The sequence below is a fragment of the Blennius ocellaris genome, assembly GCF_963422515.1.
Source record: "Blennius ocellaris genome assembly, chromosome: 4".
Lineage (NCBI taxonomy): Eukaryota > Metazoa > Chordata > Actinopteri > Blenniiformes > Blenniidae > Blennius > Blennius ocellaris.
This window is the reverse complement of record NC_137653.1, coordinates 24,182,278-24,206,623: the sequence shown is the minus strand read 5'-3', so window position 1 is coordinate 24,206,623 and position 24,346 is coordinate 24,182,278. Positions and strand designations below refer to the sequence as shown.

The following is a 24,346-nucleotide window of genomic DNA, read 5'->3' as shown; positions in this document are numbered from 1 at the left end:
TAATAAATAAATGATACATGTGAGGGCAGGCTGTGAAAATTGATATTTGATTTTAATAAAAATATTCAACTATTCTATTGGAATAAAATTTAGCGTGAGGCCACAAATAGAGCACTATAAATAGTGCCACTTCGTTTGTTTTGTTTCATTTTTTTTTGTTGCAGTAATTTTGGTCAGGCATCACTTTAAGTCCCGTGAGTGATGGAACCAGGTTTTTAATCCCCGTTGCTCCAGAAAGGACATGGGGTGAAAAAAATTAACCACATCTTTCATTTATATGAAAGATCATGTGATATAATACACCACAGCAGCACCTGTTTTACATGAACACAAATGTACATCAAAATACAGTTTTGACTTAATAATTAGATAAATACATAAAGAAACAAATGATCCAAATAAATTCATTTGAATGTGTTTTACTGTAATTGCACTAAATAAATTGACTTTGCTACTTTAAATACCTTTTTCTTTTTAGCAAGTACACTTACAAATTCAATTTTATCTCATTTCCACCTGTATTTTGTGCTGCTAATAATACTGTATTCTTTAAATATGTTTTGTGTGTTTTTATTGGTTTTCTGAGAACTGTGTCACAATAGGTGAACTAAATGTATTGCTTTATTTATTTAACTATTAAATTAATTAGTTGGGAGGTAAGGGGGGGGGGGGGTGAGCAGTGATGAGGGGTAAAAAACCGCGTCGTTTCTGTCTTCCATTTCCAAAAGGTAAAGTGTTCCACCCAGAAACAGGTCCAGGTTGTTGCATCACTTCAGGAAATATGGCAGCTTTCACACGGCTGCCTCTGGAGACAAAGAGCTCCTCTCTTCCTGTCAGCCACAGCAGTTCTCCAATACGAGTAAACACACTTCGGTGGGCTGGTGTTTCGGCTTTAAGGCCCTTCTGTGGCTGTTCTGATGCTTGAGGTAATTTCTCTGGAGTGTCCATGACTGACTGAGGAAGTAACTGACTGAGCAATGCAACCTGCCACTGTGGCTGCTGTAGTCTGATATCTACCTCAGTATCTTTAAATATTGTCTTGTTTCAGGCAGCAAAGTGTAACTCCACATGAAAAATAATCACAAACACATGAAACTCAACATATATATTATCTACGAGGCGGTCTTCCAGTCCTTCTTGGGCACGAAGTTTAGGTTTTTGTTTCTGACATTAAAACCATTTCCTTATTCATTAACATCTGTTGACATATTTTTCAGACTGAGTTCCAGGAAAAACACCTTCAATCTGGGCCATGGCACCATTTATTGTTGCGCTTCTGGAATGTGCAAACAATGAGATGAATCAAGAAGTTAAGTAAGTTAGTTACTGCTTGGCACTACCAAACATGCATCACTATTGATGCAGCCAACACAGAAACCCCAGGCAGCTCATTTGCAGTGACGCAATTAACTGATGTCTCACAAGTATTTGCAGATAGAGAGAATCGAGAGCAGCTCGTCAGTGAACCTAATTGAAGTATGGTTTACATAATCTAGTTCATTTATTTATTTTTTTATTTTTTTATTTTTCAATACATATAATTGGGATCTGCCTGAACTCTATATCGTCCATTCAGTGCTTGGTGAGATTCTCCTTTAAAGTTGAAGATTGTCTCCATTTCTACCAAAAACAAAAAGAGCAGTTATCATGAACTTTTTTCACCGACTGAGCAGAACAGCTGTTTCCAGGAGTCAGAAGTGACGATTTACTATTATACAGTTGATGGGAATATATAAAAAACACAACTAAATATCAGGTACAATGACCAAGTAAACTTCATCTGATTGGTGCAAAGAACAAAACAGACACTTGCTTTTTGATTCAAATATTAAAGGTTGTGGTGAAATATAGAAGAAAATAATGTAACTTTTATTGTAGGCACATCCAGTAAACCACACACAGAAGAAGTATACATAAGTCCTTAGTATAGCATTGGGAAATGGAGCTTCGTAGCTCCAGACAGACAGTAAATGGAAGATTTGAGGAGCTGTGGAAGGCAGACTGAACACTGCAGTGAATCACACCTGCTTTCTAATGATCAAGTGGAAATGCTCCAAATTGAACCTTTAAAGTCAATCCAACAATCTCAGTAAAAGAATGAAGATCAATGAAAGCCAAGATGCAGGAATGAAAGCAGCGAACGCTCGTCAGCCTCACAGGTATTAGGAAAACATTTTTAGAGTGCGGCCCCGGCGCTCTGCTAAGCGAGCTCGGTGTGTGTGCACGCCGCTGTCATGTTTTCCACAATTGTTATTTTCCCCTTGCACAGCAGGTGCCGGCACATTTCTTCTGGGACGAAATCCCCACGGGCGCCCAGGGATTTGTGTTTATGTGGCAGCACAGAGGAGCCTGAGGACATGCTGGGTGACCGCAGCCCAGCGGAGAGGGAGCCGGGGTGTGTGTGTGTGTGTGTGTGTGTGTGTGTGTGTGTGTGTGTTTACACAGAGTAACGGACTCACATCTGCTTTACACACACCGTCAGATGAGCATACGTCTCTGTGAACGCCTCGTGGTTGACTTGTTGGAGCTCTCCAGATGTAGCAACACTGTAAACTTTAAGAAGCTTAAAAGCAGCCCCTCTCTCTCTCTCTCTCTCTCTCTCTCTCTCTCTCTCACACACACACACACACATCTGCTAGGAAAAAGTGTGTGTGCATGCTGCGCTCAGGCTCCTCCGTGACCTTTCCCGACGTGATTAGAAACTCCAATCAGCTCACTGTGTCACTCTTACAAAATACAGCAGATCCCATTTCATGCTGCTGTCATGGCGCTCGCTGCTTGTCAGTGAAGTTTCTCCACCAGTGTAAGAGACATCACTCCACCAAGCCACTGGAGTCCCCCCGGACACATGAAGCCGGGGGAAATATGATTGAATGCGGGATTGTGAAAGGAGATTACTCATGGAGATTGAGAAATGTGTCATCGGCTAATCAGATTAAGAGCAGGATAATCCCCGATTGAGGGGGGGGGGGGAAGAGTAACGACTAAATGTGAGTGATATAGAGTGTCATCAACAAAAACCACCGGAGTAAACCCATCCGTCCACACACTGAATGGATATAAAGTCACCTTGATCTCATGGTGCTTTGAACAAAGTCCATCCATTCATCTTCTACACTCATTTATCCTTTAGGATCCCAGTCGACTCGTCGAGTTTTCCCATCACATTACAAACAGATTCAGAAACACAAATGAACCGTAAACTCGTGGTTTTAGATTCACAGTAAATCCACACATACAAACCTCAACCAGAAACTACCCGAGCCTGGACTTCAACTGAGGGAACAATTTCAAGTGAAATACTAAATGGTTCTCCTGTACATGCACAGTAGATGGACAATAACAACAGTGGCAGCCTCCAGAGTGTCAGCCGCATAGCACTGAACAAAAATGAAAAAAAAACGCAACACTTTTATTTTTGCTCTTGACATGAACACAAAGATCTAAGACTTTTTCTATGTATGCAAAAGGAATATTTCTCTCAAATATTGTTAACAGATTTGTCTAAATGTGTGTTAGTGAGCACTTCTCCTTTGTCCAGATAATCCATCCCACCTCACAGGTGTGGCCTATCAAGATGCTGATGAGACATCATGATTACTGCACAGGTGTGTCTTAAGGTGGCCACAATAATATGAAATATTATCTGAAATCTGCAATGCGACTACCATTTGGTTTAGGTTTCCACCTTAATTCTGATGCACTTTGAGGAACCCAGTATCAATTTAAATCCACAACTTTACCAAATTATTGGAGCGTGGCGGCTCCAACGTGCCCTGGGCTGCGCATGCTCCATTATGCCTCAAGCTTGTCTCACAATTTAACTGAACAAACCGAGTATGACAAGGCATCAAGTAAAAAAAAAAGGAAAAGGAAAATACAAAGAAAATTGTCCAAATTTAACACACAATATTCAGTTATTTTTAGGTATTGTCCCCAAAACATACTGTGTTCATTTTGAAGTATTTAATCACATCATTGTTTGCATCATTGTTAGGATCATCAATGAAACACTATATTAGATTTTAATATGGTGCATTTAGTTTCTCAACTCTGTGTATTCAGACGGAACATAATTTACTTCCTGAATCCTTTAAACCTTCAACAAAGCGTCTCAGGATAAACAATGTCGAACTCGCAAACAGCAACAGCTATTGTTCAGTACAGTTTAATATGCAATTGCTTGAGTTGTGTGGTGAAATAGAGTGAAATATGCTATTTTTAAAAATCTTTTTCTACTTTCACAATGGAAGTGCTTAACCTTGGCTTAACACGAGGAAAACTCATCCGCTCACACTGCGAGATTGTCAACTTGGAAATTCACCATGCCGTCCTCTGCAGCGCAGTGAACCTGAAATTCTCAATGGAGTGGGATGGCTTTATTTGATATTACATGCAAAGCATACCTGTCAAACATCAACACATTAACTGCCACAACTCACAGGACTGTGCTTACATACCACAGGCCAGTAAGACTGCATAAGGCTTAGATGTGTACGTATCATGGATTTTGTCCCCTCAATCCCTTATGCTTGTGAATTTGATTAAATAAGGTCATTCATGCAACAAAAATAACAGTAATTTAAAATCACAATTCGACAATACCATAGTAACTATGTAATAGTAACTCAACCAAAAAGCCAATTACCCATTTCCAATCAAAGACAAACCTGCAAATGACATTTTATTTATATCTGTATCATATTACACCCAATTGTCTTTTCCATATTCATCCCATTTAAAGATTGTGGCCATTAGCACCTGTCACAAACACACACGCATGCGCGCGCACGGACAATGACCCGTCGCCTGAACACACACTGACTGATGTACCCTATATATGTAATTGCATATGGCAGATATGTGCTCTCCCGGCTCGCAGCACACTAACACACTCCCATACTTCCACATTCCCCTTGAAATACACCATCCTCACCCACTTTCCTGCGCTCTTCCCACTGTCCGAACGCGTCTTTCTGCATGGATGAGCCTGTGCCGCATACAGCGGGGCAGGACAGCTGTCTGCCATGCATAATGTGTCCTCTGAGAGCCCCCTCTGGCAGGTGGAGAACACCACCAGAGCCTTGGGCGCGCACACGGGGTCCCGCCACTGTGGGAAGGTCTGCAAACATATGGCGCTGAATAGGGATGCACCGAGGTTTTCCTCGATTATGCCACCCACATACGGAATTGCATTAAAATGCAATGAGGCCCCTGCGATGGAGGGAAGGTGGCTTCTGTGGCCTGACAGTCATTATTGTCTACTTACTCGCTGTCAGGATGCTAATCCCACAGGGGAATACATCTCCTTCGTGCTAAAGGAAACATCACTACAAATATAGGATTTCATCAAGCACAGAAGATACATAATTACATATATATATATATATATATATATATATATATATATATATATATATATATATATATATATATATATATATATATATATATATTATTTTTTTTTTTTTTTTTTTTTTTTTTTTTTTTTTTTTTTTTGTACGGCTTATTCATTTCATGCACAGTTTGCTTTTCAAGGTTCGGCATAGGGGAGGGGTTAACACCTCCAAACAACCTCATGACACATGAAACTGTACAAGAATCTCTATTCAGACGCCAGAAAATTGGCTCTCGAACAGGACCTTGAATGGCCGTCGCCCTTATCAGGATGAAGTCACCTGCACAAACAAACATAAGAGCAAAAACTTTCAAATTATTTTGGACCAACTGAAACTGGTCGGGACTGAAAACTTTTCCCTCTCGAGGTCAAGCAGGTCTGAGAATCGAGACGAAGAAAAAACAAAATGAGTGCAGAATTGCATTCTGTTGTTATCGCTGCTTATTTCTCCTTTTTTTTTTTCTGGCTGCTGTGGATTTTCCTTCACATCCCGCACTTGGGATGCTGTACTGGCCTTTTCCCCATTAGTCACCTTGTTTCAACTTAATTTATGTGAAAACATCCACCATTGCATATCCTCTGACAGGCCAAACAGATTTGCAATAAAGTAAGAACACAACTGAGATTGATGACTGAGGTGTATCCTGTGTTCATACCCGGAGTGGAGCGTGATAAAGCGTTCTCCACTGAGGCTCTGTACATTTTCTCGACAATCTAATGTGAGGTTTTCTAATCACATAAGCAGCAAAATTCATCAAAATAAAGTGACACATAAACTGGAGTGTTTATCGAAATGAACTGTGCTGTATCATTGGCTTTCTGTGTTTAAAACACCTACGACAGCTGTAATGTGTTGATTGTCGCCTCCGAGGCAACTCCATTTTAAAATGTGTTTCTAAAAAAAAAAAAAATGCAAAAATTAGCATTAGCGAGAAAATAGTAGACCTTGAAAGTAACAAATGTGGGTAAAGTGTAGGACTAGGCCTGGTTTACACCACAACCTTTCAAGTTTTGTTTTGTTTTAAAAAATTTTCAAGTTTACATGGCAATGTTTTCAAAATGATGTCCTTTTACTGGGAAACAGCAGAAATACTGAAAATGATGGGAGTTGATTAAAATCATTTTTCTATACTTAAATGTACATAAAATGTACATCATAAAAAAAGTCGATTTATTAGGAACGGCAATCAATCGAGGCTGCGCTTACATGACGTTTCAAGTGAAAACGCATTGTTTTCGCGAATTCACTTCAGTTAAGTTTCACATTTATACAGCGATATTTTGAAAACGATATCCGTCTACTTGACAATGGCAGAAACACTGAAAATTATGTAGTTTCCATGTTGGGCCATATGTGGGTACTGTTGCTTGTTTTTGTCCTGTAATTTCTGGATTGTAAGCCATTACTTTTTTTCACAGACTTTGAACCCTGCTAATTTATGGGGATTTATGGGTTGATGAGCTTCATAACCCCAGATTCTACTTATGCCTGTATTTGAACTGTTTTCAGCCTCTGCTTCTCCAAAATTTCCCCTAAAAGTGACATTTCTATCTTCTTGCTCGTGTCTCACTATTGTGGCCATCATGTGCTGCTTCATGTGGTCACACACACATGCGTGTGGGGAAATTTCTCGTACTATGAAAGACAGATTTGCGGGAATTGATGAAAATATTGGCAAGTCTGGAAAATACGATAATAAAACCCCACACACATGCTGTAGAGAACAACACTAACATGAACAATGGCGAGTATGCAGATATCTGTATAATACAGATGACGAAGATGGATTGTTATTACCGTGACTGTCAATTCTATAACTACTAAGTTCCAGGAGAAGAGAGACTGGGAGTCATGACACTCTGGAGGCAAAAGTTGTTATTATTGTCCATCTACTGAGCACGTGCAGAAGATCTGTTTACGACGGCAGTGGTGCACATACACAATAGCAGTGCTTCCACTGTCTAGACGGAGCCGGACTGTTTACGTTCCGCCAAAGGAGCCGTTTCCAAAAAGTTGTGTTTTCAGTGGCCCCGAGCACCGTTGTCCTAAACATACACCCAAAAGTTTAGAATTTTCAAATCATTGCATAAACATGCTCTTAGTCTTTGGAATAGACTAAAACCACAATACTATAATACAAAACATTTTTTTATAAATTAACTTCAAGAAAGCTGTCGAACAACCACAGTTTTGTTTTAAGCAAGCACGAGCCAAATGTGATACAATACATTTGTCAGAAACTATTTTTGGAAATGGAAGAGTACAGTCTCAGAGCTCCGCTGAGGATTGTTTGGAGTCAGTGCAGTTATGAGGAACGTGACTCAAACATCACAGCTCGATGACCGACAAACAGGATAAATAGGCTGTGAGAACACAGTTGATCCCTGTTGGTAGAAATAAACTGTGGTTTTTGGATTCAATGAAAGGAAGATCAACAACAAAACAGGAAATCATTTCAGCTAACGTGCATAATTAAAAACAGGAGCTGTAATTACAAAAACAAAGCATTTTGGAAAAGCAAATGTGGCATTGTGCTCCTGAATAAATCTGATGTCAGGCAGTAGGAACAATAAGTGAAAAAAAATATTCCAAAAAAATGTGACAAGTTAATACTACCATTAAACAAAATGTTGAGTTTGTGCTCTGACAGGACGTTTTCAAATTAGTGTTTTTAAAGCCAGTCGTTTTCTTTCGGGGCAATTGAATTCTAATTAATTCTCAGTGTAAATTTTTTTGCTAACTAATGACATGGCTTTATGTCTGCTGGGCAGTGTTTTTCCTGGATTTTGCTTTATTTATTTATTTATTTTTTAACTTTGCTCGCAGTCTGACACAAAACAGCCCCAAAAAACAAAAAACAAATGCGCGGTGCCAGATTAGCGGTGGCGTTTCCCCCCGCTGCTGCTGCTGACAGAGACGAGTGCCATTTTAGATGCAACAAAGCAGCGTATCAGGTCAACAGAGAAAACCAGTACTGGCAAAACACTTAGCTCTTTGCCTGCTGATTGATTGCTTTTCATTGTTGCCAGTTTGAATACTGTGATCCTCTGACGGGCAGTGTGTGTGTGTGTGTGTGTGTGTGTGTGTGTGTGTGTGTGTGTGTGTGTGTGTGTGTGTGTGTGTGTGTGTGTGTGTGTGTGTGTGTGTGTGTGTGTGTGTGTAATGCCTGCAGCCTGACCAGGACATGTGGGAATAGCCTGGTGAATCCTGATTTGAAGCCTTGTGTTTTTTAATATTCCAGCAACAGTGAGTGTTTGGATCCACTGCGCAGAGCTGATATTTACAGTCTCTACTGCCAGGTGAAGAATTTACTCCGTGTGCTTGCTCCAAGGATGTTTCCTGGAGAATGTTGCCACAGTCCTGCTTTTTTGCTTTGTATTCCTTCTTGAAACATGTCTGGTTTTATTTCTAGTTCATGTCTTTAGCCTGTCTGGATCACAGGCCATGTTATTGTATTTGAACACTCGGGTTTTACCATTGTATAATGTCCTGTTTAAACATTTCTATGAAGTAGGGTGCAGAAAGAACATTGTCTCGTCTTGGTGGTTGCTTTGTTTTGTGTCTTTCTTTGCTTCCCTATCGTCCTTCCCAAATGTTTAATCCTCTCATGGTTCCTCCGGTATTGGTGTTTCATATATTGCCAAGTTTGATGCCTTATTATGGACTCAGCCCTTAACCTGGTTTTCTTATTTCTAGTTCAAAGTCTTCAGTTTCCCTGGTTCTGAGATCATATTATTGTATTTGAACAGTCAAAGTTTTGGAAACCTGTCTTGTCCAAATTGCACCATTTCACATTCAAGGAAATGCAACAAATATAGACCAGAAAGAACACTCAAGATTGTACTCTTGTTTAGAGTTTCATGTCCTGTATGTGCTTGGTTGTGTTCTGTCATCACTATGTCACGTTATTTCCATCTGTCAATGTTCAGTCTGCTTGTTATTCATGAAACTTTTAGATTGTTTCATGTAGACTCATGTCATATTACTGTTCCTAGGATTCCCCTAAAGAAAAGTCCTGTTTCCTCAACCTTGTAAGGTCTCATTGCTGGGTGAACATTATGAAAGTGTCATTTCAAAACAGTGAATGTCTGATGTGGTGTATTATTTTCCCTGTAGTGTCTGGTGATTCTTTTGCCTCTGGGTGTGCTGTTTCCTGTTTTCCTTGATTGCTCTCACAATCTGCCCTGATTGCCTCCATGTGTTACATTTAGTTACCGAGGGGCATTTTTTTTTTTTTAGAGACATGATAAACTCATAGCAGATAACATTGTATCTTTAATGGCCTCTCTTTTAATATTCAACCTCAAAGCCCTCTTAACCCTCCAGTGACTAAAATGATATTGAAGCCCCTTTAATTTTTCTTTTTGTCTTCGCTGAGAAAGTTGTGTTTTTGTCTGCGTGTATTTATTTATCGGTTAACATGTTTGTATTTTACCAAAGTATATAAACATTTGAACTTGTAAAATCTGGCAGTTCTTCAGTATTGTGATATGCAGATAAGAATTTTTACTGTCAAAAAATGCTGTTAGGTAAACTGAAGTAAACTGAATATCCTGTGTATATTGCATCTGCATAACACAACAGGGGACTGCAACAACAACCAAGTGACTTGTTAGTTGTTTCGGCTGAACGGTGTAGCGATAGCGGCTCCTATTACAACCAAAGTGATGTAACTCACTAAAATGGACTTCTAATTGACAGCTTGTATCGGCTCTGTTTATTAGCGAGGAGATGAGTGTCTTGAGGGGGCTTTTCATACGCCTGAAGATGCCTGACATGCTGGAATTATTTCCCTGTTGGTCTTAAAAACCAAACCTTAATTGGATTACTTCAGCACAAATTGGCAGATATGAAGAGAGTCAGAGCAGCAACATCTCACTGTGTGGAGAACGATCAAATACATGTGCATCACATCAGCTTTTTTTTTTTTTTTTTTTTTCAATTCCAGATTGTCACACAGCTTGCCAAGCTCTCTCCAGGTAAAAGCCCCAAAAGGATACAAACAATCACAGCCAATTCTGAGGCAAGTAGCGATAGATGAACCAGTGAGAGCTCCTCTGTGTCTGTCAGCTGGGATCAATGTAATCCAGAAGACAGCTGTTGCATTTAGCAGTTCCAGTAGCAGAATAGAAAACGTTGTGAAAGGACGCGCCATTGACAATCAACAGAGCAAGCGTGAAGAACTTGGGTGCCAGTGTGAGTCACACAAACACAGACAAACTTTAAAGTGAAGGGGAAGGAGATCTGAGCGACAGCGGTTCAGAGTGGTCACCATCATATGACAGCTTTACACACACACAAATACAACCAAGAATGAACAAAACAAGTTGAAATACAAATACAAAAGTCACAACATGACGACAAAAGCCATAACACAAATGCAAAAACCACAACATGAATACATAAACCCCAATACAATTACAAAAGCCAGAAAAACAGACCAAATGCTTAAATGCAAAGACAAAAGTACAAAACAAAAGATACAACACAAAATGGCAAAGCGACATTACATACAAATTACAAAAAAGACATATAAATGACTAAAGTCACACGCCAAATTCAAGCTCAGCAACACACACACAGAAAGCTGCTACTCAAATACAAAAGCCATAAAACACTAATATAAAATTGACAAAACAAAAACTAAATTCCCAACACAAATGCAAAAACATGAATTCCAAAGCGACAACATAAAGCCACTAATACAAATGCCACGATGCAAAAAGAAAAAAAAACATACAAAAGCTGATTTACAATTACAAAAGCCACAATGTAAATACCAAAGCCACCACAAACATACAAAAGCTACAACACAAATGCCTAATTACAGACACACAAATTATGAGACGACTTTTGCAGATTCAGGTTCACATTGACAAGTTCTTTTACACATTGACAACTCCCACTTTGGACAGACCGATTGAAAAACAGACAGACCACTCTCCATACGCTTTAAAAAATACTTTTACTACAGTAATGCCCCCATACTTGAGCACAATACAAAGGCCAAAAAACAATAAAACAAATCCACAACATGAATACAAATACAACACTAAAGAAAAGCTATGATACAAATCCACAAGACTAATGCTACAAGGCAAAGACAAAATAAAAAATAAGGAAAATCCCAAAGCCACAACAGAAATGGAATAACCAAAGTCAGAACAAATGTATAAAACTGACAAGACAAACACTAAAGTGTGTTGCTCATGTGAGAATACCTTGCTCCCAGCGCTTTTGTTCATGGACTCCTCACACTTTGAAGCTTTTGAATTTGTGATTTGACTTTTGTATTTGTGAATCATTTTGTGTATTGCCTTCTGACCTTTACAGACAACCACCAGTATCTTCCTTAAAATCGCTTCATATATATTTCCCCTCCTGAAATATAGATTTTATTAACCAGAACCTATGTATTTCTGAATTTTGAACAACTGTACACCACTGCATAAAAGTTGGTCTTATTATTTCTATTGTTTGCTACTATACTTTCACTCCGTCAGTTGTTTCTCTTTCTTTTACCTGACTATTATGTCCTTTTTCTTTTCATTGTACCACAACTTAGTTTTACTCGTTTTGCAGCTTGCTAGTTTATTATCGAAGTTCAGTTATAGGGTGCTGCTTTGCAAATTAACTGTGATACAGCTCTAATAAGTATTATTGATGCTGCCAAAAAGAAACTGTGAAAAACAAGTTTCCTTTATGAAAAGAGTGCCGGAATTACTTTTAATTGAAGAATAAATTCATGGCGAGAGGGGATTTGTGAGATGAATTGTGAGGCCGTGCCCTCAAAAAAAAAAAAAAAAAAAACATTAAAAAAACCTGATCACACATGTGCTGGTGGGCTGAGAGCCGGAATGCAACACATGGATTTCAACCAGAGCCTTTCACAGGCAGACTCCTGTAAGTATTTAAATTGGCCTGTAGAGCAAAGCCAAAAAATGAAAAGGCATTTCAAAAGTAGCAAGATTTGCAAGTTTTACAGCAGACGGGGAGAAAATCCCCCAAAACTGGGTATGAGGAAGACATGGAAACGAAGATGAAAGCCGGGAGAAGAAACGACAAGATGTGGAGGGACAAGCAGAGTGAGAATAAAATGAGATTCTATTGAGGAGGTAGAAATTGGCTTGAGTGGAACAGCGGGGTCAGCCTCACAAACATGGTGGTCCGGGAGCGACCGCGTGATCAAAGCCACACCTGCAGCTGATGAAATCACAGTGTGACTTCCTAACAACCGTTTCAGAACAAAGGTCCTCATTTCAAAGTAAAATCAGTCACATGGAAGGTTTTGACCCAGTTTTTCTTGAATCGAAACCTTTTTGCCACTCAAAGTCCACTCAGGGAAAACTTCTTGCCAACATTTGAATTTGCTCCATTTATATGATAATATATATATTGATGATTTACATGGCAACCTTATTTGCAAACGTTAAATTTAAATTGCGTTTTGGGTGTCCGTTTACATGACAACGGTGCCCGGAGCTACTGAAAACACAACTTTTATGGGGATGGCTCCCAAAGTGGAGCTTTTCGAAAATACTCCAACATCATGTTAACGGGTGAAAACTACACGATGAATGTGCATGCACAAGAGAAGAAGAATTTTATATATAACACACTTTCCATTTAAACAATTTAAAAGTCCATACGAATGTACTCCTCTTTGGTCGCACCTCCTTTACAGTTCTACCAGACTGTGTTGAGCAGAAAAAAGCAACACAGGCAACATAATGTGTTTGGGTTATTATTTTTCCAAAACTACATCTATAGCATGCTCACTTACAGTGTGTTATTCCCTTGAAACTTTTAACAGGAGGAAAAGAAGTGTGCATGCAACAATACAGTGTACAATGCATTGTTTCTTAAATGAATAGTTTATATCAGGGCTCCCCAACCAATAGTTTGCAGAGCGGTCCTAGTCCATGGATCATTCAGCTAGGACTGTACATTGTTTTCAGCGTTTCTACAATTGATATGTAGACGGGCATCATCTTTAAAACGTTGGAAATTTTCTGAAATGAAAATGCAAAAACAATGCATTTTCATTTGAAACGTTGTGTAAACGGGGCCTGAATTTATGTTTCTGACCAACTCCAGTTGCCAGCTAAATTGGTGAATCTAATTTGAATCAATATCATGTTTCTTGCCGTTTCATTTAATTAACACTCAATCATTTCTATTGCATGTGGTCTTTCTGCATGGGAGACAATACTCAAACTGCCCACTTTAATTAAAACTGTTATTTGGCATCCAGAGACATACCTTGTTTTAATGATATCACACAGAGCAATAATCAATACTGATATTAAGAAAAGACAATTTGTTGACATCTTAACTGATGCTGTAAGAGCCTCGGGTAATGAATGAGAGCGAAGCTGGCTTCCACAAAAAAGTAGAGAACACTGATTTATTGAGTCCTAAAGACTTGGGGACAAAACAAAAACAAATGGGTTTTTGAACCCATAACCACTTTATTTTGAGCTTCTGAGGTCAAACTGGGTATTCCCCTTTTGTTTGGACCACTTGGAGATATCTTGGTAAGTCCCCATTCATGAAATCGATTGGTCCCAACACTAAAGAGGCTGTTAAAGTTTTCTATGGGTGCAGGCCATCATTGATCTTTTATTGATAATAAATGTTTAAAGGTTACAACTGGTTATCGATCTAAAAAGAAACATCTCATCAGATATGGCTAGCTGCTTTTTTTTTTTTTTTAAACCTCAATATTTTTATGAAATGTGAAAGATCAAATTACAGTAGCTATGCGAGTTATGTGTCAGGACTGGTAAGATAAATGTTGACGTGTTTACCTTTTGATTCTACGTCATTCAAATCCGCATTGCAGAGTGAAATTGAAGGGTTTCTTGACCATCTCTTCAACTGGTTCTTGAGCTGTTACAGTCGATGCCAGAAAGTCCGAGACCCCCTGAGAAATCTATCAGGAAAAAGCCCCATGCGGCCATCGAAGGAAAACCCTTTGTACCCAATCAACTCTGATGTAGTTTGACCACATTTACCAAGCAATATTCTATCCATTGGTGTCGCAGACATTCAAAGTCTCCTAAAGTCTTTTTCAGAGTCTCAGTAGAGAGACACTACATTACCTTTGGAAAGAAAGCTTTCACTTTCAGTTCAAGCAAATGATCTTTACCACCCACACGTCTTGATTCAACATATGATTTTACCATTGAAAGTACTGTAACAAATCACAAAGAAATTGAATCGTGATGTCTACACATTAAGTTAATTAAAATGTAAGAGTGAACCAAGACTAGAAGTATGAGGATTGCTCTGTTCAGATATTGAAAGCTTCACAATGGTGACTTATCATTGTTCTCTTAGCCAAAGTAAGGTGAGGGTGGACCCTCCAATGGTGAAAGAATGTGAACTTTGATCGCAAAAAGTGTCATATCACCATATCATGGTCACTGAATACAAAAGCTTTACAGTTTAAAGCTTGATCACAATGTGATAATGGCCGGGTTTTCTGCTTTTAAAGTCCAAATTAAATCAGATGTGGTTGTTTATGTCTAGATCAGGGGTGTCCAACCCCGGCCCTCAAGGGAACATGTCCTGCATGTTTTCACTCACTTCCAACTTCAGCATACCTGAATCTAATGATGATGTCATCACCTAAGTTGTGAAAAAGCCCAATAATGAGCCACTCATTGCAATCACGTGTGTTGCAACTGGGAGAGAGCTAAAACCTGCTGGACAGGGGCCCTCGAGGACCGAGGGTGGACGCCCCTGTTCTACATGTTAGTGACACATACAGAGTATTAGGCAGGTGGTCATAATGTGAGGTCTGATTGGTGGAATTGAAGCTGTGTATATCACCAGGTAGAGAACAAACAATCATGGATAAATAGGGCTGCAAAGCAGTTTAATTCAACAGCTGTCGAAATACAGCCGGAATCAATGCTGATTCATTTTTAGACGCTTGACAGCATGGCTGTGACACATCCCATGTGACCGACCCGAGATTGATCGCACCTACAAATTCTCAGCTTGTCTCGGCCCCAACAGCGACAGAAATAAGGTGTTGATTACCTAGTCAAAGGTGCCATCAAAGCATCTGTAAGCTAAAGAGCTCCAACATGCAAGCTGCACATCTGAAAACACTTCAAGCATGGCAGTCTCACTCACTTGCACCTTCTCTTTTCCAGACAGTAAACAGACATCTGTGTCAAAAGAAGAGAAAAGTTGTAGTTTTTTTTTACCTCCAGAGTGCGGTGGAGGGCCACATAGCAGCACCACTCCTTGACCTTCACGGACCGATACAGAACTCCTCCGATGTGTCTTGAAGTTTTCCAAGTCTGAAAAAGAGAATGCAAGAAAAGGTTGGTAAACGAAAAAAAGTCTCATGTCCATGGGCCTGTTTACCCACAACAAACTCTGAAAATACTCAGGTTCTGTTGCAGTATCAATGGGAGAAAACGATATTTGGAAATGTCCGGGCTGCTACTGTGCATGCACACCATGCCCCTTGGTAAATAGTTGTTCCGCATGTGCTGGTACTGTAGATTGACAATAACAACAATGGCTCCTGAGTGTCATGACTCTCCGTCCAAATTCTCCTGGGAGTTTTATAGTTCTGAGCCACACATAACAGCAATCTGGCGTGGTCATCTGACCCCAAAAACTGTTAATGACGTTAAAGCGTATTACTCTCTGCATGTATGTGTGTGTGGTTTCATCACAAATGCAACCAACAATGGCCATGAGTGGCCGGGCATGCCGACGACATCATTTTCAGTGTCTCTGCCGACATCGTGTCACAACATTGCCGTGATAATGTGAAAGCTTTCTGAAACAAGAAATGTCAAAATGATGTGTTTTCACTTGAAGCGTTGCGTAAACGTTCTCTATGTGGGAACAGATTGCAGTTTTCCTTACAGTCGTGTTTACTTCCCTCTCACTTCTATCCAAGGTCACATTGTATGGAGCCTAAAGCAGTACGAGGCAGGTGGGGAGCCGCTCGCCACAGGTTACCCGTTTTATTATACAGCTCACACTGATAAACACACTGCGCGATGGTATTATACCAGAGAGTTCCTGGCCTATATTTCTCCGGACTGCAATAGGAAAGTGAAGCTTCATCCTGACGAATGCAGTGTCAGTAAACTCCTGGGGCCGGGGGGTCAAACTGGCTTTGTGTCAGACCGCAGAGCAAACCGCCCAACCGCTGCACCTCTCCAAAGCAAATAATATACAAATGCGGCAACCTGAAGCTCTGTTGTTGTAAAGTACATCCTTTTAAAAGCGGAAATAATACTTTAAAGAACGACAGAGGCCTACGTAGCAGCAAATTCCAAACTTCAGGGGTTGTAAACAGCTTCCAGCTTTGCCTCGGGCCAAATCACCCCCCGTGTGTGTGTCTGTATTGTCGATATCCACGGCTCTTTGTGAGGCTGCTACGAGGATCAGAAAGGAGGTGAACTGAGGAGTCAAACAGAGACTTTCAGACGTGGAACGATGTCTGAATAGAAGTATTGGTTGCATGCATTAGCACAAACAAGCGTGCCTTAGAAAAGTTGCACCTCAGGACACTTGTGATTTATTAGCGCAGCAGATAAATAAAAAAAAGAACTTTTTTTAAATAAACCTTACAAACAATGACACAGGCACCAGAATAGGCATGAAAGCTCATTTTAGCTTATATTTGGAGAAATCCCAATCCCAATCCCTAATTAGGCCTGTTTGAGTCATGCTACTCGCCACTTTTATGTTTTTGGCAATGAAAAAGTCGCTTTTTGAACCATTAGTCTTTGTAAGATCGTGTCGTTTTTTTTGCCCTTCTTCGCACTTCTCCGTTGGGAGAAATTTTTTCTGCTTCACTCCGTAAACAGTCTGCCTGGAAGACAGAATACTTTAATATTCTGAAGTTTAGCCACAGGATTTGAAGGAACATTACCACTGAAACCTGACCAGACTTGCACCTGTCAGGTCTCCTTCTGTGTCGATGCAAAGACTTGTCTGTTTGTCCCTTTCTGCTTTATTTTGGCATCATTGTTCTTGTCCACGTCGCAGCACCTTGCTCTTCCTGTCGACTTTCCTTCTGCGATTGTTTCAGTGTTTTACCTGCGTCCGCCCCTCCCCTCCCCATGCGTATACATATCCCTCTCCCTGAAGTGTCTGCTGCTAGATTAGCGATGAGAAACCCGACTCCTTAAACTGACTGAAGGGTTCTTGAGTCGTTCATCCAATTGAACCAGGTGTCTGAATCACGAGTCATTTGAATCAGATGCGCGAGCGCACCATTTCCCAAGTCTTTTCTCTGTGTTTCCAACTCCTGTGTTTGGACCTCTGGCTGTGTTTTTGATTGCCTTATGGAGTAAATATTTGATACCTCTGCCCTCGGATTTAGAATAAACTCCTTAAAACTATACCATTGTGTGGGTCTGCTTTTGGGTTCAGCGGTGAACTGCCTGTCACCATGTTTGTATCAAGACTGTCATGCTTCCTAACTTGATTGAGGATCCACTGTTGGCGGTTTTGGGCAACACAGTGATGTAGTGATTGCACTACCAGTCTCACAATGAAAAGAGCAATGTTTGAGCAATGATTTCTCTGAGTAACAGTCTCCCTATGCCTGAGTGGGTTGTATAAACGGACAAACAAAACACAAAGGAAGGTTTTTGTTTTCACTTGAACACCGAGCCTAAATATACCAATTGTCAAAACCTCCCGCATCTGTTTAAAATGCGAACAGTGACCATGAAATCATTTGAAGGTCTACTTTTTATTCAACTAATGGAAGTAATGTAACCAAAAACATGACACAACGATGCTTCTGTCCATTAAGTCCCCTCATTAAAGCCACGTCTCTTGCAATCATTGACTGCTTCCAGTATGCTAATTTAGACCATCCAGCATTCACTCCCCACATTTAAAATCCAGATGGATGTATTTGAATTCAGACATAAATTTGCATTCATTTTTTTCTGAGGAATCTTTGATACACTTGAATGGCACTTTAATTATCGTCCAGCTAATAATGCCCAATAAAAACCAAGATGCATTAAGACTTTTTTTTAGATTACTCGAAGCTCATAAATCTTTTAAAAATATTCAAGGAATAATTTTCACTAAAACCTCCCCCGGTTCCTTAATGTGTGCTAATCTGACATCCTAGATTTCATGAGGTTTGTTTGTTTCCCGCGATGCTTTTTTTGATCTTTTCTTACAAATCATCTCCAAATGTTTTTGAAGTAGCAGAACAGTTTGTATTGATTTTCATCCATCAAGTATGTTGAGTTTTCATGAGGAGGAATTCTTGAATTTTGCAATAACCTTGGTTCTCCTGGTGCTCACAAAATGCTTTTAGCACTCAAAACAGCAGAGTGGGAGTAAAATACTATTGCTACTTTTATTCTCAAAATATTCAATTTATAAAAAATAGCAAATATTTTCAGACACATTTTTATTTTACAGCTCTTGAATTTGATGGAAAATGAATAAATGGCTGATATGTATATCAGTTGAAGGAAACTTATTTTGCTTTATTACTATATGCTCAGGTATTAGTGTACTAGATAATTGCATATTGTAATGCATAGAGCAGAACTGGCATGATTAGGTGCAAATCTATTTAGAAAGTATGCTCGCTGCCTCAAAATTTGGAGGATGGCTACTGAAAAGAAATATAAAGATCGATTTTGATCCGTCAATCCAAATTGTATACCTGGGGTGTTTTTACAGGGCCAAGAGTTTATCCCAGCTTACATTAACCACAAAGAACAAGGTGGATCATGGAAACATATTAATCGTCGGGACACACAAAAATGTCAGTCACTCATACTTTAAACCCGACACAAAGTGCACCATTTGTCCGCCATTCCGTGAACTGTTGAACTCCTCCTACACGGTAAGTTCAGGACACTTAAAAGCTGTCCTCTGTATACAACAGGCCTTCGTGATCAAAATGGTATCAAATTTCTTCAGCAACAGTCAAACAGTCATTGGCCGTGGCAGCTCCTTGAAAATCTGATGGTTCGCCATGAAACAGGAAGTGATGTACAAGTCTGAAATCTGCTTGAAACTTTACACGTGTCATCACAGTGCCACTATGATGAATTCCACAGACCAGTATACAGTCACAGTGAGAGCGACGCTTGGTGGATGGACAGGAAGTGCTCCATAACTAGCCTGTGTACATGCTCCTGTCAGCCTGAAACTTTACATGTACGATCACAGTCGGCCCTCGTCACATCCATCGGCCAAAAGACACTGTTATTCACAGCACCACCTAGGGGACACGCTTCCAATTGCTGACGGCAAGGATGTGCCGACCCGTTCAACTCCACATGCAGCTTCACCTTGAATGCTTTTTTTTTCAGGCCTTGATAAAATATTTTTTTGTATTCTCCAATTCCTCCAAGTATCTCCTGACCGTGCAGACCTTGCTTCCTTCAGATCCTGCTGCTTCCACGCAGGTCTTGTTACAAATGCACCTAAAATCACTTGGATGCAGAGAGACTTATCTGCTGCCTCCCGGCGCCATCCGACAGCCTGCTTTGTGTTACACGGCTGCTGCGCTTCCTCTCTCCTTTTCATATCATTTGCGTGGCTTCATTTGCATGCCGCATCTAACAGGAGGAACGCGGGGTGTAAACATTTGTAAATAAATGTGCACACTTGAGAAGGACACACTGGAGAGAGCCATTACTGCTCCACCCCCCCGACCACCATATCCTGCCCTTGTAATTGTGTGTCGTGAGTAATAAATCCGAGTCTGGCTTCAGCTAAATACATTGTTAAAAAAAAAAAAAAAAAAAAAAATCATGGGAATCAATAGTGACACACACACACACACACACACACACACACACACACACACACACACACACACACACACACACACACACACACACACACACACACACACACACACACACACACACACACACACACACACACACACACACACACACTAATGTGAGCCAAGCTGCAATCTGCTGCTAAGCGAAGAGGGTTGCTATGGCAGGTCACACATGAGGAGTTTTAATAGCTCCGCTGGTAATCAGGTTACCTTTCATTCATCACGCCCACCAGCACGCGGCATTACAACGCTATCGCCGCTCCGGTTTTGACATCAAAAGTACTGTAACAGTGAGCTAATTGATGGAAACAATTGCACCTAAAACAATTGTCTGACTGTGTAAAAAGGAAAGCCTGGTAATTCATGCATGTGGCCCGCAAAGGTTTCACGTCTGCGCTCATGGCCGCTGCAGTGGGGAGATGAATTCCTTCCTCCGGGAGCTGCTTACATGTTCGCAGTGTGGTTTCTGCTGATGGACTTGCTCTATCAGACCAGAGGGACAAAAAAGTCTGATGGTAGCGTGGGATCAAGATAGGTGTTGTCCTTACTGTTAATGACAACCGGGACCTCAGACTCATTTCAGTCCAATCAGATCTTTATTGGGCTGGACTACTAAAATAGCACTGTAATAGCTTTAAAAACAAATTTGAAGGAAAACTCATTTTGTTTTAGCTGTTAAATTATCATTGAACAGTCTAGATTCAATGAAAATGAATTAACATTTTAAACACTTTGAAGAAAAATAAGCACAGTCTCAAGATTAGGACATTTTAGCTATGTCCCTGGGTGTGAAATAAATTGTGTGTTGGAGTATTTTCAGAGGCCAAGTCCTTTATTTGTCACAAACATCAATTATACAAAGTATGATGTGCAGTGAATTGTTTTAAGTGTTTTTTCTGGAGCAGACTGATGAAAGCAACGGTACCAATCTGCGCAGGTACCTGGAATTATAGAGATGACACACATGTCACAATAGTAACCAGTTACTTGTGTGTTCCTGCCAAAAGTAGCGGGATTACTTTGCACTGATCCTATTCGCTTAGGGATTCCCTTCTCAACACTCTATGAAGCAGTTTCCACATCTGTTAATATAATTCTCACTAGAAAACCAATCTGAGGATGGATTTCACATTAATATATTACTATGATGTCCTGCATTTCTTCATACATATTCTCCCGATTGGATTAATTAGACTTACTTAACCTTCCCATATTACACAGCTGCGGTGTGGACACGGGCGCTCCTTCCTCACACACCAAAAACTGCAAGTGATCCACATTCAGGGAAGATTACTGATTAGTCCAGCTCCGAATGATTTTGATGTAAAAATTATCAAGCTTGCTGATTTATGAAGAGGACTATAAGGTCACTTAATACATGTCATATTGACTGTGGAACAAGTCAATTAAGCATCGGCCTTTAAATTATTTCTTTAAACATAAATCTCTTCCTAACCCATGAGCACAGTTTAACTAATAGCTACTTGAGACTCTTACACTCTATTAAAAGAGTACCTTCTATTATTTTTCTAAAGATTAATGCCAGATTCGGCCCCTTTGGGTCAATTACATGTGTCTACCTCGAGGGAGGAACAATGCAGAAACTCTTGTTTTACGATAAGGGCATGGAGTGGCATTATAGGGAGGAACACCTCGATTTTTTTTTTTTTTGTCACTGCTGGAACATCGAAATCAACTTCAATATTCATGTTCCTGTGTATCACTGCTGACGGTGATGTAAAACTGTAAAAATAATAGTTTTTTGTTTCCGTCCCTGTGCCTCTGGGGCGTTTGCACCTCTGCTCAGGAGCTGAGAAAAGTATCTCAAACACCTTCCTGCCATGGCTACACACAACACAGAGAAGACGACACTAAAGAGCATTAAAAGAAAGCTGTGGAATACAGAAAGAGAGCGAGGACGAGGTCCTCCCGGGCAGTGCCGGCCGTGTCGGAGGAGTGTTGGCGCTCCGGCTGCCCACCCGCCGCTGCCGCCGCCGCAGCTCACTGACTCACTGGACTGCGGCGGCTTTGTCCAAGGGCTGTTTGTGTAGTGGGAGCACAGGTGTGCAACTGTGAAGGACTCCAGACTTTCACAGATAAGCCTGTCGAGGGAGTGAGAGACACGCCACGGCATGGGGATGGAGCTCGGTGTCAAACAACAGCTGGAACAGTGTGTAAAGAGAACACCATGGTGCTCTAACCAGTTAAAGTTGTGAGATCGCACGCAAGGTGTGGAACTGGAATAAATGAGTTGGTGCTGTTGGTTGTTTTTGTAGTGAAACCGCACACATGCAGACAATAGTGTTTTTTGAAATGTTCCAAATCATGTTCACTAAAAACAAAAGTTTATCATTCCAAAACAATCGATACTGTGAAATAAAAAGACTAATTTAGTCCCCATATACACAACAGTGTTTTAGTTTTTGAAACATTGAACACTTTGACAACAATGTATATTCACACAGAAATGGTAGAAATGCTAAAAACAATGTAGTTTTTATGTTGGGCCATTAGTGGGTGCTGTTAGTTGTTTTTGTAATGAAATCACACCCATGTACGCGGAGAATAATATGCTATAAACAATAACAATGGTGAGTACACATATATTTGTAAAGAAGAAGTTGGATTGTTATTCCGGGTGACTGGGAACTAAAAAAAATACTAGGTCTCAGGAGGATATGGCCTGGAAGCCATGACACTGTAGGCCATCATTGTTGTGACCGACAGCCATGGTGTGCATGAGCAGAAGCAGCACTTCAGAAAAGTTACTTTTCCCCGGTTTCCAGGGAGACGGAGTCAGAGCATTTTCCAAAAGTTGTATTTTCAGTGGCTCCAAACCATGTTGTTGTATAAATGGAACCCCCAAAAAACAACAAATACTACATATAAAAAGAACCATAGATCACAAATTATACAAAACAATTTCAGCAAAATAGTATTTCAGCATTTTCTTTTTTTTTTTACATATACTTGTGGTAAAAGTGATCGGCCATAATTTGGCCCCATTAGCGAGAATAAAGTATTGCTTGCCCCTCATATGTATCCAAGTTGTTCTTTGGTTATTTGGAGGAAGGTAAACAGTCTATATTTAATTTTATTTTTTTAAAGAACACAATGGAACACAAACCACTTAAACTTGTAAGAAGCTTGCCAAGACATTGGTTGACAAGTAAGATAAAAGCCTGGAAAAAAGAAAGTTATGTAATACTGTATAAAACAACTAATTAAGCAGACATGATTGGTCATAAAATGAGCATCAAAAAGAGGTTTCACTCAAGACAGAATAGCCATTTACTATTCTTTGAAAGACTGTGTGGGCAGATTGCTACTCATGAAGATGAGTTTTTCATACTAGAATACTATAAAGCAAGCTGGATTTTTACTGGACAATTAGAATCACCATTATATGATACAAACAAAGCAATACAAGACATTTACCGAAGCAAAATAGTATCAACATTATGTAACATGGGAAATATATCAAGCAAGAGAAAGTATTGTTGATACCCTTATGGATCAATGAAATATTATTTCATCGTAAACCTTAACTTTACACCCTAGGAGCAGTTTCTTTGCTGCGGGACCCACGGTGTTCGTCTGTCAGAAGTGGGAATTGAACCTGCAAATTCAATTCAAGTCAATTTATTCCTATAGTTCCAAATACAACACAGTCATCTCAAGGCCTTTTTATAGAGAAAGACCAAATAATTCCACATGAACAAGCAGAGGAGCTTACTCATGTGGAATTGTTGGGTTTTCCCTGTACGGTGGAAAGAAAAACATCCCTTTTAACAGGAATAAACCTGCAGAACAAGACCCAGAGGTGGAGACTTTCTGCTCTTCCAGTTGGGGGGCAGAAGGAGAGAAAATAACAGAACACACAGACACATTGTGGGAAGGGATTCAAACCCTGGTATGGGTAAAGGGTAGGGATTGTTGGAATGGATTCAAATCCTGCTTCTCTAATGGCTCAGGCACCACTGTATGGGCAGGCTGGTTGTCTCCCAGTCAGAAGGTTGCAGGTTTGATTCCCATCTCTCCCTGCGCGCATGTCAAAGTGTCCTTGAGCAGCATACTGAACCCACATCGCACCCAGTGGATGGATTAGGCATCTTGCATGGCGACT

At 40.1% G+C, this 24,346-nt stretch overlaps 1 protein-coding gene across 1 annotated transcript in view; it reads right to left on the bottom strand.

Moving 5' to 3' along the window:
- cntn4 (contactin 4) overlaps nt 1-24,346 on the bottom strand; it is a gene marked incomplete at its 5' end in the record, with an annotated part of 194,915 nt that overhangs the window by 93,780 nt on the left and 76,789 nt on the right. The window contains one exon of the mRNA XM_080494891.1: nt 15,620-15,715. Coding sequence (XP_080351017.1) covers nt 15,620-15,715 — 96 coding nt within the window. The remainder of the gene's footprint in view (nt 1-15,619; nt 15,716-24,346) is intronic.